Genomic DNA, 14964 nt, shown 5'->3' on the forward strand with positions numbered 1-14964 from the left:
CTTGTATCTACCATCGTGTATGACTCTTTAGAACAGTCATCTCCGTCGTACGCTAGTAACATAGCGCTCTAAAAATACTGATGACGACGGGATACGAAGGCCCTTACGCGCTTATAATTTAGTGAAGACAGCCTCTAAAGAAAGCACGGCCCTGGGAACCAGAATGAGCTGGTCAATTTCCCTGGGCCTCAACAGTTCATGAGGATTTACCTCCCAAGAATATACTCCTCCCCTTCAGTTTTTTTATTAATAGAAAATTCTTCTATTCCCATTCTTAGTTTTTCCCCAGTCTACGCTCTTTAAGTGAGAATGTGGTTGGCCCTTAAAAGGGCCTTTGGGTTTCTTGTCAGAATAAGGAAACACAGGCTATTTTAACCACCAAAACCGTAGAGAGTCCGGCCCTGGCGCTTGAGAGCGTAGACCACATCCATGGCGGTAACGGTCTTCCTCTTGGCGTGCTCCGTGTAGGTGACGGCATCGCGGATCACGTTCTCCAGAAACACTTTGAGCACCCCACGGGTCTCTTCATAGATGAGGCCGGAGATGCGCTTGACTCCGCCGCGGCGGGCTAGTCTTCGGATGGCGGGCTTTGTGATACCCTGGATGTTATCGCGCAGCACTTTACGGTGGCGTTTAGCGCCACCCTTTCCGAGGCCCTTACCTCCCTTGCCACGACCAGACATGCTGACTAAAGCTTAGACGTCTGAAACGAACTACCTTCCCGCCCCCGCAACGCGCACTTATATAGCCCGCGGTCGGACCGGATTGGAAACTGAAAGGGCGCGGGCGGGCTTCGAATTTCGGCTCCTGTGGTCACGTGGGATCGAATCGCGCGAAAGGGAGGGGGGAGCCGAAAGGAGGGGGGAAAAGAGGGCAGCCGAAATGTATTGAAATCCAACCGAGTACTGTTGCCGATATTTCACTGCTCCCTCAAAGGAGAAATATTTAGTTTTCGATTTCATCTGTAGGTCTTTCCGAGAAAACTCATGAGACTGCTATAGCAGTGTGGCCTATTGGAAAATGCACGGGGCGGGGAATCAGGCGAATTGTCTTTTGGGTGGGTTTTTTTAAATGGTATTTGTTAAGCACTTACTATGTGCCAGGCACCGTTCTAAGCACTGGGGTAGTTAGAAGGTAATCGGTATGGATATAGTCCATGTTCCATATCAGTTCGGAAGCCACTCTTTTTTCAGAAGTAATGGAAAGAAAGCTTCGTTTTGCTTGCCTTTCAGACCACTAAGCTTCAATTCTCTAGCATTGTCCTGCTTTCCTCGATTCCCTAGGATAAAACGAGCAGTCAATACTGCCAGCCACTGTCATTCAAGCATTATCCGGCGATGTTTTTAAACAATTAATCACTTAATCATTGGTATTTACTGAATGCCTAAGTGGAAAGGCATTGGGAAGATATAACATAAGCAAAGCACGTTCTCTGCCCTGAAATAGCTCACAGTTTATAGATATCATTTATAGATATTTATAGATACTGACCAGAAGATCCTATGAATGCGTTTGTTTCACTATGGGATTCCTTTACACAGTGGCTGATTCCCCATAAAAAAAACCATAAAAAAACATTAGTACACCATTTTGGGCCTCTGGATAATCAAGGGACACATACCCCCCCCTTTTACAGATATCGCAACGAGACAAAGAGAAATTCGGGCCTGGGAGTCAGGAGGTCAAGTGCTCTAATTCTGACTGTGCCACTTATAATGATGGTATTTGTTAAGTGCTTAGTATGTGCCAGACACTGTACTAAGCCCTGGGGTGGATACAAGCAAATCAGGTTGGACACAGTCCATGTCCTGCATGGGTCTCACAGACTTAATCCCCATTTTACAGATGAGATAACTGAGGCACAGAGAAGTTAATTGACTTGTCCAGGGCCACACAGCAGACAAGGGGGCAACTGGAATTAGAACCCATGACCTTCTGACTCCCAAGCCTGTGCTCTAACCATTATGCATGCTGTTTCCCTTAGCAGACACTTGTCTGCTGTGTGACCCTGGGCCAGTCACTTCACTTCTCTGAACCTCAGTTCCCTCATCGGTAAAATGGGGATTAAGATAGGGAGTCCCATATAGGCAATGGACTATATCCAATCTGATTAACTTGGTACAGTACCTGACATAAGGAAAGTGCTGAACAAATACTATTAAAAAGTAAAGAGGGAGGAGGAACAGAGGGTGTAGCCATAAGCAATCATGGGCAGAGGTGTGGTGGGTGGTCTGAAAGATAGAGAATTTGAGAACTAGGAAACCCATGCAAGGAAGGTCATGGAAGTTTTCTACAGAAGAGGAAAGAAGAATTTACAAGGGGAAATGGCTGATTTCTTACCACCTTCCGACACCAACATACCCCACTCTTTTCTGGTGCCAGGGGCTGGGGACATTAAAGCTTCTGCCTCTTTCTGCCCCTTCTAGGGCTCACCCCCATACCTGCTACAGCCAGGTCATTCATTCATTCATTCATTCAATAGTATTTATTGAGCGCTTACTATGTGCAGAGCACTGAACTAAGTGTTTGAAATATACAATTCGGCAGCAGAGTCCTGACTCCAGCATATCTGGGGATCCAGGGGGGGGTGAGGCATTTGGTGGTGTGGGGGGAAGACTTTCTTTCCTCACCTGACTATTCATTTCCCTGACAGAATCAGGCCACTCATCTCTCCTCCTCCTGGTTTGTGAGTACCAGAAAGAAAGGGGGAGGATGGACAGGAACCCCCAGCAACTTCGCTAGGGGTGGGGCAGTGAGGCCTCTCCTGGCTTTGTAGTTGCTTGGGGTGGCCATTTTGGAGTGTGGAGCAAGAGCAAGGTGAGCTGAAGGCTTGTGTGTGTGTTTGTATGTGTGTGTGTGTCTGTGTTTGGGTTCATGGAAGGTGGTGGGGGCCTAGTAAAGGGTAGTGTTATTTGTGCCCCGAAAACTGAGAGACAGCAGAGGAAGTTTGTCCCAGTGTTACCCCAACAGCCACTGGGGCTGGGATCAGGTGCCCTCTGCCCACCTAGTCCCCGGGGCTCAGCCCACAGCCCCCAGATTTCCCTTCCCTAGGACCTAGCCATCCTGAGAAGCTTCACACTTGCCTCTTTGCACCCACCCACTGCCCGAGATCTTCTTGAGTGGCAGAGACCGGGGATCTCCCCCACCAGCCTGGGCAGCCAGACGGTCTCTGTCTCCCTCGGTATCTCTGCAGGAAACTATGGCGTGGCTCAGACCCCAGATATCTTGGCCCCCGAGGGCAATGCCATCACCCTCCCTTGCAGCTTCTTCCACACCTGGAGGCTGGTCCGGCCCCTACAGGTGACCCTCATCTGGATATGGAAGGATTTCCACGAGCCAGTGATCTTCGACTCCACTCTGGACAAGCGGTGGTTCCACTCTCTGGTCAGGGACCCAGAGAAACGTACCGGGTCTCTGCAGATCAGAGACCTGACGAAGGTAGATGGGAGCTGGTACTTCTACCGGGTCCAGTTTCTCACCACGGAAAGGATGAAAGAGTGGCAGAATCTGCATGGGACATTGCTCAAATTGACAATGATGGGCGAGTCTCTGCTCGACGAGGTCATAATATGATCCCCCTCTTTCCATGGTTTTCCATCTTTCCCTGAGATCTCCTTCCTGGCCCCTCATTCAGGAAAGATTGTTCTGAGCACTAGGGGGTTTATAAAACCAGGATCTTGAGATCTTGTAGAAAATTCAGTAATTCCCTGCTCATAGAAAACATAGCAGAGACAAGAGAGACATGTTGCCCACAGGAGTAAGTTGTGAAGGTTTTTGTCATGACAAGGGTAGGTTCAGGGATTGGGGAGAGAGAAGGAGAAGGAGGAGGACAAAGACTGGGCTAGTGGGTGGTGGTCATCACGGGAAACTTCCTGAAGGAAGTGGTCCTGAGCTAGAATTTAAAGGAAGTTCAGAGAAGTTAAGTGACTTGCCCAAGGTCACGTAGCAGACAAGTGGCAGAGCCAGCATTAGACCCAGATCTCCCGACTCCCAGGCTCTTGGGCTATCTACTGGGTCGCTTCCCCACCTGATTTCCTTGTGTCTACCCCAGGGCTTAGTACAGTGTACATAGTAAACATTTAACAGAAACCATTAAAATAAAGAATGCTTACTATATTCCAGTCACTGTAGTTCTGGAGTAGATGCAAAATAATCAGGTCAGACACTATCCCTGATGCCCATGGGATCCAGTAGGAGGGAGAACAGGTATTGAATCCCCATATTACAGATGAAGAAACTGATGCCCAGAAAAGTGTCTTGCCTAAGGTCCCACAGCAGGCACATGGCAGAGCTGGGAGTAGACAGCGGGTCCTCTCACTCCCATGCCTGTGCTTTTCCACTTGTTATAGATTCCTAAACCCACTTCCTCCCTTCCTCATCCTCCATCCTTATCCACAGAGTAACAGGGCCCTTTCTTTCCTCCCCTTCCCCCTCGATCATCCCCATTTCCATGGCTCTGCACACAGTAAGAGCTCAATAAATGTAATTGATTGATTGATTGATTGATTGATTGATTGATATAGTGGTTTTATTTGTTAAGCCTTAGTGTGTGCAAGGCACTGTGGTAGTTACAAGATAAGCTTCTTGTGAGCAGGAAACATGTTTTCCATCTCTGATATTTTGCACTCTTTCAAGCTGTTAGTATAGTGCCCTGTACTCTGTAAACCCTAAATGAATACAGCTGATTGTTTGGTAGATTTACAGACATCCTCCGCCCTGTTGGAAGTGGAAGATTGGGGCTCGACCCTCCCTCCTCCCTAATTCTTGAACTTCCTGACAAGACAGATGAGGCAGAAACCTCTGACCTTTGGCTTTAAGGAACTCACTCAATTTCATCCTTCCCACTTGACCTTACTCCTCTCCCACTACACCTAGCTCTCACTGTTCGTTCCTCTTAGAGTAACTTACCATGAATAATAATGATAACAGTAATAATTGTGGTATTTGTTAAGCTCTTACATGTGCCAGCCACTGTACTAAACTCTGAGATGGATACAAGCAAGTTGGGTTGGACATGGTCCTGGTCCCGCAAAGGGCTCACATTTTTCATCCTCGTTTTACAGAGGCGGTAACTAAGCCACAGAGATGTTAAGTGACTTGCCCAACATCAGACAGCAGACAAGTGGCAGAACGGGGATTAGAACACAGGTCTTTCTGACTCCCAGGCCTGTGCTCTATCCAGGAGGCAACACTGCTTCTCTCTCACCCAGGATGTCTCCTGTGTCCAAACCATCATAATAATTGTGCTAATTAGTAAATGTTTCTTCTGTGCCAAGCTTCCCAATGCTCTCCCCTTTACAGACCTTCTGGAAACACTCATTTTGAAGATCTGGATTTGTGTAGTGTTGTTCTTAGGGCTCCGGCGCCAGGGGAGACTGCCCCCCATCAATTTTCCCATCAAATGGGGTTCCACCGTCCACTGAGCCTCTCTTTCTCTCTCCCTGCTATCCCCTCCCACACAAAGCAGAGCACAATCAGGTTTCCCCTCCCATAAAAACAGCTCCCAGACCAGCCCAATCACCTCCATCTCAGAGGCCCAGTTCCCCTTTCCCTAAAGAGCTAGGATGGCAGATCAGAGTGGGCAGTGGCAGTCAAGGGTGTGATTGGATGGTCCAGTTTCACTGATAACACCAGAGAAGAGTCCTATTCTGACTCCCTCACCCCCAAGCCCCGTATAATCATATTCTGATTATTGGCTATTGTTTGATATTATCTCCAATTTGATTAAATATTGGTGACTGAATGGTTCTGGATTTGGATTGATTGTATAAAGATCTACCACCATGTGCCATTAAATCTGACTTAGTGAATAGGAGATTGTAGAAGCAGTGTTGCTCAGTGGAAAGAGCACGGGTTTGGGAATCAGAGGTCATGGGTTCGATTGCTGGCTCTGCCACTTGTCAGCTGTGTGACTTTGGGCAAGTCACTTAACTTCTCTGTGCCTCAGTTACCTCATCTGTAAAATGGGGATTTAGACTGGGAGCCTCACGTAGGACAACCTGATTACCCTATATCTACCCCAGCGCTTAGAACAGTGCTCTGCACATTGTAAGTGCTTAACAAATACCATCATTATTATTATTATTATATAGATTTTTGACAATGAGTATTGATTGACAGCTGCTAGACCTGAGAGCATGGGCTTTGAACTCACATTCCTACATTACAAGGCTTGTGAGGTCAGGTCCTATGGGTCGGGGAAGGTCTGTGGGACCATGATGTCAGGATGTGGTGATTTAATAATAATGATAATAATAATGATGATGGTATTTGTTAATTATGGATCAATTATGTGTGGATTTCCGGGTAGTGACCCATTGGGCCTGTCCATTTGAGTATCTGAGTTGCACCATATAGTTGTCCTGACTGAGTAGGACAGGGACTACTCAGATTTTCTGAATGTGCAGTTTATTATTAATAATAATAACAATAATAATAATAATTTTACTAGTATGAACATATATACACACATGCTGAAGTTGTATATAAGGAAATACAGATTAAAAACTCACTGTGGGCAGGGAATATGTCTGCTAAATCTGTTGTATGATACTTTCCCAAGCGTTTAGTAAGCTTTTAAAGGGCAGGAATGGTGTCTAATGGTGGTCATAGATTGGATGTGTCATTTTACACAGGACAATATTCTCACCCGTAGACTCCTCACTTTCCTCCCACTCACCCTCACTACTCATTCTGCCGTGCCTCAGTTACCTCATTTGAAAAATGGGGATTAAGACTGTGAACCCCAAGTGGGACAACCTGATTACCTTGTATCTACCCCAGCGTTTAGTACAGTCTTTGGAACATAGAATGCGCTTAACAAATACCATTATTATTATTATTAACTTTTTCCCCACCTGCTTTGTTACGCCTGAAAGAAAAAGATGAAGTTGCTCCATTCCCAGTCCTTGGGAACATAAAAATCCCGGTTTGACCCCTTGACTGATTAAAAAAAACGGATTCACGACCGACAAATGCCATGATGCCGCCTAGGTACGTGCTCAGAGCCCCTGCCCCCAGTAAAACCCACCAGGGACCCCCAATTCCCCGCAACTAAATGAATCTGAGCGAAAGCAGAGCTTTCACCTACTCAGGCAAAGCCACCGAGGAAGCTGTGTTACTTCCCCCACGGAGACACGAGTTTATCCCGAAAATTTCGGGAGCAGCTGCTGGCTTTCTGTCCAGTACAGAGTCCAAGGATCTAGGGAATCAACCCCAAGTGGTCCGACAACCGCAGGTATAATGGTTAATTAGCAATTTACGATGAAATCGGAAAGTTTTGTCCATCTTGACCGAATTTCGCCTGCAACCGAAGGGATTTTTCCAGATTTTTGAACGAAAGCGTGTGGTTTCACGAATGAAAAGGATACCGAGGGAAGCTTGAGGGTTCTCCCCTCATATACCGCTAGAAATCAAGTCCAAGTAGTCCCGAGAATTTTCGATATTTATCGTTTTTTGAGAGGTAACAAACACAACTCCGGAGCCGAGCGGAGAGGTCTGGGCCGGGAGCGAGGCGGGTTGGACAGCGCACCAATCACAGCGCAGCTCCGCCCTATAAATACACCCCGCGCTTGCAAAGGTCTCTCACTCTTTGGGTTCGTCTGACTTTCTCTTTTTGGGAATTTTTTTTCCCGACTGCAGTCGCTATGTCCGAGACGGCTCCCGCTCCACCGGCCGCTCCCGCAGCCCCGGTCCCGGCGGAGAAGGCCCCGACCAAGAAGAAGGCCAGGAAGCCGGCGGGCGGAGCCAAGCGCAAGGCCGCGGGTCCCTCGGTCTCCGAGCTGATCACCAAAGCGGTGGCGGCATCCAAGGAGCGCAACGGCGTGTCCCTGGCCGCCCTGAAGAAGGCCCTGGCCGCCGCCGGCTACGACGTGGAGAAGAACAACAGCCGCATCAAGCTGGGGCTCAAGAGCCTGGTCACTAAAGGCACCTTGGTGCAGACCAAAGGCACCGGCGCCTCGGGCTCTTTCAAGATCAACAAGAAAGCGGCCGGAGAAGACAGAGGGAAGCCCAAAGCCAAGAAGCCGGCCGCCGCCGCGAAACCCAAGAAACCCGCCGGGGCCGCCAAAAAGCCCAAGAAGCCGGCGGCCGCCGGAGCTAAGAAGAGCGTGAAAAAGACCCCGAAGAAAGCCAAGAAGCCGGCAGCGGCGGCGGGAGTCAAGAAAGCTACCAAGAGCCCCAAAAAGGCCAAAGTAGCCAAACCCAAAAAAGCAACCAAAAGTCCGGCCAAGCCTAAGGCCGTCAAGCCCAAAGCGGCTAAACCGAAGGCTCCAAAGCCTAAGGCAGCCAAGCCCAAGAAGGCAGCGGCGGCCAAGAAGAAGTAGGAAGGTCCTGCCTTAAACTTTGTCTTCCACCACAACGGCTCTTTTCAGAGCCACCCATAGATCTCAGATAAAGAGCCAAGTACACACTGTTACTACTTTGTTCTCTGGCGAGAGGGAGATAAAGCAGCCTCCTTACATATTAACGGTAGTTACAGAATCCTTATGGTGAGCAGGTGACCGCGCACAATAAGAATTAGCAGACATTGCCTACCCAGAAGGAATTTACAGTCAGTTTAAGGGGAATCAACTACTTAGTAGTGAATTTTTTCTCCGTGGTCCATTTTCGGATACACTCTGGTATTCATTACTATTGGGTGCCAGGCACTGCTCTAAGCGTTAGGGAAGATACAAGCAAATCGGGTTGGACACAGTCCCTATCCTGGGTGGGGGCTCACATTGATTTGCTCTCGCAGACGAGGGCAGCATTTAAAACCCATATTGTTGACGATTCCTTGGGAGCAGGGAAACCATTTTGTTAATGAATTGTATATCGCCTTGATTCTATTTAGTTGCCATTGTTTTTACGAGATGTTCTTCCCCTTGACTCTATTTATTGCCATTGTTCTTGTCTGTCCGTCTCCCCCGTTGCCGACCTGTTCATTCCAAGCGCTTAGTACAGTGCTCTGCACATAGTAAGCGCTCAATAAATACTATTGAGTGAATGAATTTTACTAACTTCCCAAACACTGTGCTCTATCCACCTTTCACCAACTCTCCTAAGACTTGATAACGCCAGCACAGCGTTTTATAGAAAATGGAAGCTTTAATTATTAACCTGTCCTCCCCATTTGGTTGCAAACGACCATGTAATCTGTGACACAGCACCTCAGCGAAAGATGTGGGTGGCTCTGAAAAGAGCCTTTGGGTATCCGAGATTGGTGATTGCGATGAAATATTTAAGCTCTCTCTCCGCGGATGCGGCGGGCCAGCTGGATGTCCTTGGGCATGATGGTGACGCGCTTGGCGTGGATGGCGCACAGGTTGGTGTCCTCGAAGAGCCCCACCAGGTAGGCCTCGCTGGCCTCCTGCAGGGCCATGACGGCCGAGCTCTGGAAGCGCAGGTCCGTCTTGAAGTCCTGGGCGATCTCCCGCACCAGCCGCTGGAAGGGCAGCTTGCGGATCAGCAGCTCGGTGGACTTCTGGTAGCGGCGGATCTCCCGCAGCGCCACGGTGCCGGGCCGGTAGCGGTGAGGCTTCTTCACGCCGCCGGTGGCCGGGGCGCTCTTGCGGGCCGCCTTGGTGGCCAGCTGCTTGCGGGGCGCCTTGCCGCCGGTGGATTTACGAGCGGTCTGTTTGGTACGAGCCATCTTCTACTACCTAAACACCTCCTCAGAAATACTGAAAGGCAAAATAAGCTCTGTTGCTGCTATCGTTGTATATATATAGCCAAAGATCTCCCTTGATTGGATGCGAAAAGATTTAAAATTTCCGCCCTTTGCCATGATTGGGTACTCAAAACCGCGGTTTTTTTAAGCATTCTTTTGTTCGATTGGATAATAAATAATGCCTTCAAGCCCCCTCCCTCTACCCCTCCTTCTCCTTTTACTTTCAAGGTTAATTTCCCCGCCCATTTCCTCTCCCTCAAAGCCATTGCCTTGGATTTTGCTTTTTGCAGAGCCAGTAGAATTACCTCTTCGGTGATTTGTTTCCCACTTCCCATTGAAATTAAATTACTCCGAGCCCCATTTTTACGTATTTCTTCTTTCCAACATGCTATTCCTCCTCCCACTACCCAGTTGTCTTTCTCTCTGCCTTGCTTTTGTCATTTATTTCTGTTATTTTGAAAAGCCTGCCCTACTACTGTTCGGTTCCCTTAGAAAATTCAGTTCTAATCCCTCTTTCCCTCTGTAATACTGGAATAAATCAATGAATAAATGAATAAATCAATGAATAAATCAATGAATCTCATATGGAGCGCCTACAGTGTATTGTACTTAGCTCTTGAGTTGGTAGGCCCACTCCCTGACCAAAGCGGGCATACCTTCCACAGGAATGAGCTTGGAAATTCGGAAACAATTTCTGAAGGGGAAAATTACTGAGGGGGCACAGGCATCCGGTGAGAAAAGTTATGTTTTCTGAGTTGGCTTTGTGAGTTTTCCCTACCCAGCTATCCTCTGCTAGATGAAATAAGTGCATTTTTGGGATGCAGAATAGTTCCAAAGGATGTACATAAATTTTGGGGACAGGGTGATGGCGTTCATGGGCTAAGCGAAGCAACTTTAGTAAAACTTTACTAACGTCTTAAAGTACTAGTACTAAAGTCATTTAGTGAAACTATTTTACTGCAATCCGTAATTAAAGTAACATTTGAATGGGATTGGACTCTCCCCAAATTGTTGTCGACTTCTACTAGTTATTTATACCGAAATCAATTTTACGAAACGCTGGACAAAACACGTGAGCAGCCCTCTTTTTCGAGAGAGTGGGTGGCTCTGAAAAGAGCCTTTGGTTTCAAGGGTTTTGGCTACGGGAATCGTAGCACTTCGATGCGGCTTTACTTGCCCTTGGCCTTGTGGTGGCTCTCGGTCTTCTTGGGGAGCAGCACGGCCTGGATGTTGGGCAGGACGCCGCCCTGGGCGATGGTGACCTTGCCCAGCAGCTTGTTGAGCTCCTCGTCGTTGCGGATGGCCAGCTGCAGGTGCCGCGGGATGATGCGGGTCTTCTTGTTGTCGCGGGCCGCGTTGCCCGCCAGCTCCAGGATCTCGGCCGTCAGGTACTCGAGCACGGCGGCCAGGTAGACGGGCGCGCCCGCCCCCACCCGCTCCGCGTAGTTGCCCTTGCGCAGCAGCCGGTGGACGCGGCCCACCGGGAACTGCAGCCCGGCCCGGGACGAGCGGGTCTTGGCCTTAGCACGCGCCTTACCTCCCTGCTTTCCGCGTCCAGACATGGTGATAAGAACTGACTGCTATATAAGTCTCTAAGTGGCTAGAAGACAGTGAACACATAAAGAACTACAAGGATTATTTATAGTCTGTATCGGGAGCCAAAATGAAACCGTTTAATTGGTCAGAAATGCCTCATGTTGTATTAACCAATGGAATGCAGCGCTTAGAATCCTCTCATTTGCATTACGCGTCGATGAGTGTCCTCCAATGAGATTTCACAGAGTCCAACCCATATTTGCATACGTTCAATTTAAGTACTGTGGCTCCGCTAGCTGCTCTATTCTTCCCTGAATCACTGCTGTTAGTGTTCTCTTCCAAGATGCCTGAGCCCGCTAAATTCGCCCCGGCGCCCAAGAAGGGCTCGAAGAAAGCGGTGACCAAAGCGCAGAAGAAGGACGGGAAGAAGCGCAAGCGGAGCCGCAAGGAGAGCTACTCCATCTACGTGTACAAGGTGCTGAAGCAGGTCCACCCCGACACGGGCATCTCGTCCAAGGCCATGGGCATCATGAACTCGTTCGTCAACGACATCTTCGAGCGCATCGCCGGCGAGGCTTCCCGCCTGGCGCACTACAACAAGCGCTCCACCATCACGTCCCGGGAGATCCAGACGGCCGTGCGCCTGCTGCTGCCCGGGGAGCTGGCCAAGCACGCCGTGTCCGAGGGCACCAAGGCCGTCACCAAGTACACCAGCTCCAAGTAAATCGATCGCGAGCCTTCTCGCACTCTGAACCCAAAGGCTCTTTTCAGAGCCACCCACACTTTCCCTCAAAAGAGTTATGAGCACTTTTATTAAGGATGAAATGCTTCCAGTTGCCTAAAGGTCATTTAATAATAATATTTGTTAAGTGCTTATTATGTGCAGAGCACTGTTCTAAGCGTTGGGGTAGATATAGGGTAATCAGGTGGCCCCACATGAGGCTCAGTTAATCCCCATTTTACAGATGAGGTAACTGAGGCACAGAGAAGTTAAGTAACTTGCCCAGTTACACAGGTGACAAGTGGAGAATCTGGATTCGAACTCATGACCTGACTCCCAAGCCCAGGCTCTTTCCACTGAGCCACGCTGCTTGGGAAGACACAGTTCCTACAGCGAACGTAAGTAAGCTTGCTCTAAATTGCGATTGACTTGATCATCTTCCAGTTCCAATTTGAGAATAAACCACCAGTTCTATACTGTCTGATCACTGTCCTTTCAGAACTATGCACACCTCTCTGACGAACCAGGCTCCTATCCTTATAAAATAAATCCTCATAAAATGGCACCACAACTTGGATTAGTCCAAACTTTTAGGATGGGTCTCCACTGCTATTATAAAGAAGATCGCATAACTTTCCTCAAAACTTATATCCAAAATAAGCAACCTGAAAAGTGGTTTTACAGTATAGAAGAAACGGTACGCGTTACCCGTTCACTTTAGAAACCTAAAGTTGCAGCTCTTCAGGTGATATGGTGGGCGGCCCTAAAAAGGGCCTTTTCATATTATGGGCTATTAAGAAAGCCTAGCCACCGAAGCCGTAGAGAGTACGACCTTGGCGCTTGAGGGCATAGACAACATCCATGGCAGTGACGGTCTTCCTCTTGGCGTGTTCCGTGTAGGTGACGGCTTCCCGGATGACATTTTCCAAGAAAACCTTAAGCACCCCACGAGTCTCCTCGTAGATCAGCCCAGAGATGCGCTGAACTCCTCCACGCCGGGCCAAACGGCGAATAGCAGGCTTAGTTATGCCCTGAATATTATCTCGCAGCACCTTCCTGTGCCTCTTAGCACCCCCTTTTCCCAGACCCTTTCCCCCTTTACCGCGGCCAGACATGATTAAATACTAACCACAACCAAACTGCAGTAAGCAGTAGCCTGTTTCTCGCCTTATATAAGCAATAGTTAGACCTGAATGAAACCCGGAATTAAGGCGGGAAATCAGACCTGGTTTTTGTCTCCTCCCACAAAGCGGTTCACAGTTTAACATTAGGTCTTCATTGGTGGTGGGATTTTTAATCTGCCTTTAAAAGGATTTGTTAAGTGTTTACTATGTGCTAGGCACTGTTCTGAAAGCTGGGGTAGATACAAAATAATCAGGTCGGACATAACCCCTGTCCCACGTAGGGATCGCGTTCAATCCCCATGAGGGAATTGAGGCACAGAGAAGTTTAGTGATGTGGCCAAGGTCCTACAACAGACAGGTAGTAGAAAACCAGAAGTGGTCTTTGTCTCTTTCCACTATGTGATTCACAGTTCATCAATATGGTACTTCGTTGCTGTTTTTTAATGGCACTCGTTATTTGACAAGAACACTGCTAAACGCTGGGAATCAAGTTAATCAGGTTGGACCCAGTTAGACATGGGTCTCACAGTCTAAATTAGAATGCAAGAGAAGTTAATTCCCATTTTACAGATTAGGTAACTAGGCCAAGCTGTTTCCCTCCCCCCCCGACCCCGCTTTTAGGGGGGTATTTGTTAAGCGATTACTATGTGCCAGGAGTTATACTAAGTACTGGGGTAGTTGTAAAATACTCAGGTTAGACAGTCCCTGTCCGCAAAAAGGACTCACATCCTAGCACTTAGAACAGGTTTGGCACATAGTTAGCGCTATCATTTGTCTGTTACATAACCTTGGGCAAGTTACTTCACTTCTCTGAGCCTCAGTTCCCTCATCTGTGAAATGGGGATTAAGACTGTGAGCCCCATGTGGGACATGGACTGTGTCCTACCCGATTTGGTTACATCCACCCCAGCACTTAGTACAATGACTGGCACACGGTAAACACTTAACAAATTCCAGAATTATTGTTATTATTATTACTATTCCAGATGAAGGAACAGAGACCCAGAGAAGTGAAGTATTTGCCCAAGGTCACAGAGCAGACAAGGCGAGAAACCAGAGGGCCGGCTTTATCTTCTCCCGCAGTGTGATGCAAAATTCAACATTATGGTACTTGGTTGTTTTTATTTAATGATACTTAAACAGTTACTATGTGCCAAGCAACGTACTAAGTACTAGAATTCAAGTTACTCAGGTTGGATATAGTTCCTGTCCCACATGGGGCTCACAGCCTAAATTAGGAGTAAAAGGGAGTTAGTTCCTATTTATAGATTTGGAAACTAGGCCACTCTGTTTCTTTTTTTAATGGTATTTATTAAGCACTTATTTTGTGACAGGTGTTGTACTAAGCAGTGGACATAGTCCGTGTCCCACATGGGGCTCAGTCTTTTACAGATGAGGTAACTGAGGCCCAGAGAAGAGACTTGTCCTAGATCACACAGTAGACATGTGCAAGACCCCTACCCTATTTGTGATCAGCCCCTCCTAATCCTCACTAACCGAGCCCCCCACCTCAGCCTGGGCATAATGGCCCTCTCTCTTTTCCCACCACCCTCCAAAAGAAGTTCTGCCTTCTGCTAAGGATGTTGAGTCACTCACTCCACCAGGACACCATGATATGATTTGTCTTTAGAAAAGAAAATTTATTTGCAGGTTGACAAATTAGGGATATACAAATTCCAAATACGAACATCCAGATAGCATCAGGCCTCCAGGCCTCCTGAGTGCTTACTGGGTGCAGAGCACTGTACTAAGTGCTTGGGAGAGTACAACACAATAAAGCCACGAGTTTACAGTATAGAGACAAGATTACACAGAATAAGACCTTCCGGGAGCTGGGAGGTGAACAGTTCCTCTATGGCCATGTCTTAGTTACACAGCCAGGTCCCTCGTAGGCAGTGTTTTGGGGCCGGAGGGGTGGGTCTCAGGAACACGTG

At 48.1% G+C, this 14964-nt stretch overlaps 5 protein-coding genes across 5 annotated transcripts; 2 read left to right on the top strand and 3 right to left on the bottom strand.

Moving 5' to 3' along the window:
* Positions 1-312: 312 nt before the first annotated feature.
* Positions 313-711, bottom strand: LOC100093210 (histone H4). Its single transcript, XM_001514136.5, has one exon. It carries the CDS (start codon positions 681-683, stop codon positions 372-374), a length of 312 nt encoding a protein of 103 aa, XP_001514186.1. The 5' UTR covers positions 684-711; the 3' UTR covers positions 313-371.
* Positions 712-7596: 6885 nt separating this feature from the next.
* On the top strand, positions 7597-8368 carry LOC107547714 (histone H1.4-like). The gene has a single exon (XM_016226981.3). The coding sequence runs from the start codon at positions 7647-7649 to the stop codon at positions 8322-8324; it is 678 nt and encodes a 225-aa protein (XP_016082467.1). The 5' UTR covers positions 7597-7646; the 3' UTR covers positions 8325-8368.
* Positions 8369-10813: 2445 nt separating this feature from the next.
* LOC100093220 (histone H2A type 1) lies at positions 10814-11236 on the bottom strand. The gene has a single exon (XM_001514230.4). It carries the CDS (start codon positions 11209-11211, stop codon positions 10819-10821), a length of 393 nt encoding a protein of 130 aa, XP_001514280.1. The 5' UTR covers positions 11212-11236; the 3' UTR covers positions 10814-10818.
* Positions 11237-11495: 259 nt separating this feature from the next.
* On the top strand, positions 11496-11963 carry LOC100093365 (histone H2B type 2-E-like). Its single transcript, XM_001521636.5, has one exon. It carries the CDS (start codon positions 11529-11531, stop codon positions 11907-11909), a length of 381 nt encoding a protein of 126 aa, XP_001521686.1. The 5' UTR covers positions 11496-11528; the 3' UTR covers positions 11910-11963.
* A 746-nt stretch (positions 11964-12709) lies between these two features.
* On the bottom strand, positions 12710-13024 carry LOC100093222 (histone H4-like). The gene has a single exon (XM_001514290.2). The coding sequence runs from the start codon at positions 13019-13021 to the stop codon at positions 12710-12712; it is 312 nt and encodes a 103-aa protein (XP_001514340.1). The 5' UTR covers positions 13022-13024.
* Between the last annotated feature and the right edge of the window lie 1940 nt (positions 13025-14964).

The sequence above is a fragment of the Ornithorhynchus anatinus genome, chromosome X5 (genome assembly GCF_004115215.2).
Source record: "Ornithorhynchus anatinus isolate Pmale09 chromosome X5, mOrnAna1.pri.v4, whole genome shotgun sequence".
Classification (NCBI taxonomy): Eukaryota; Metazoa; Chordata; class Mammalia; order Monotremata; family Ornithorhynchidae; genus Ornithorhynchus; species Ornithorhynchus anatinus.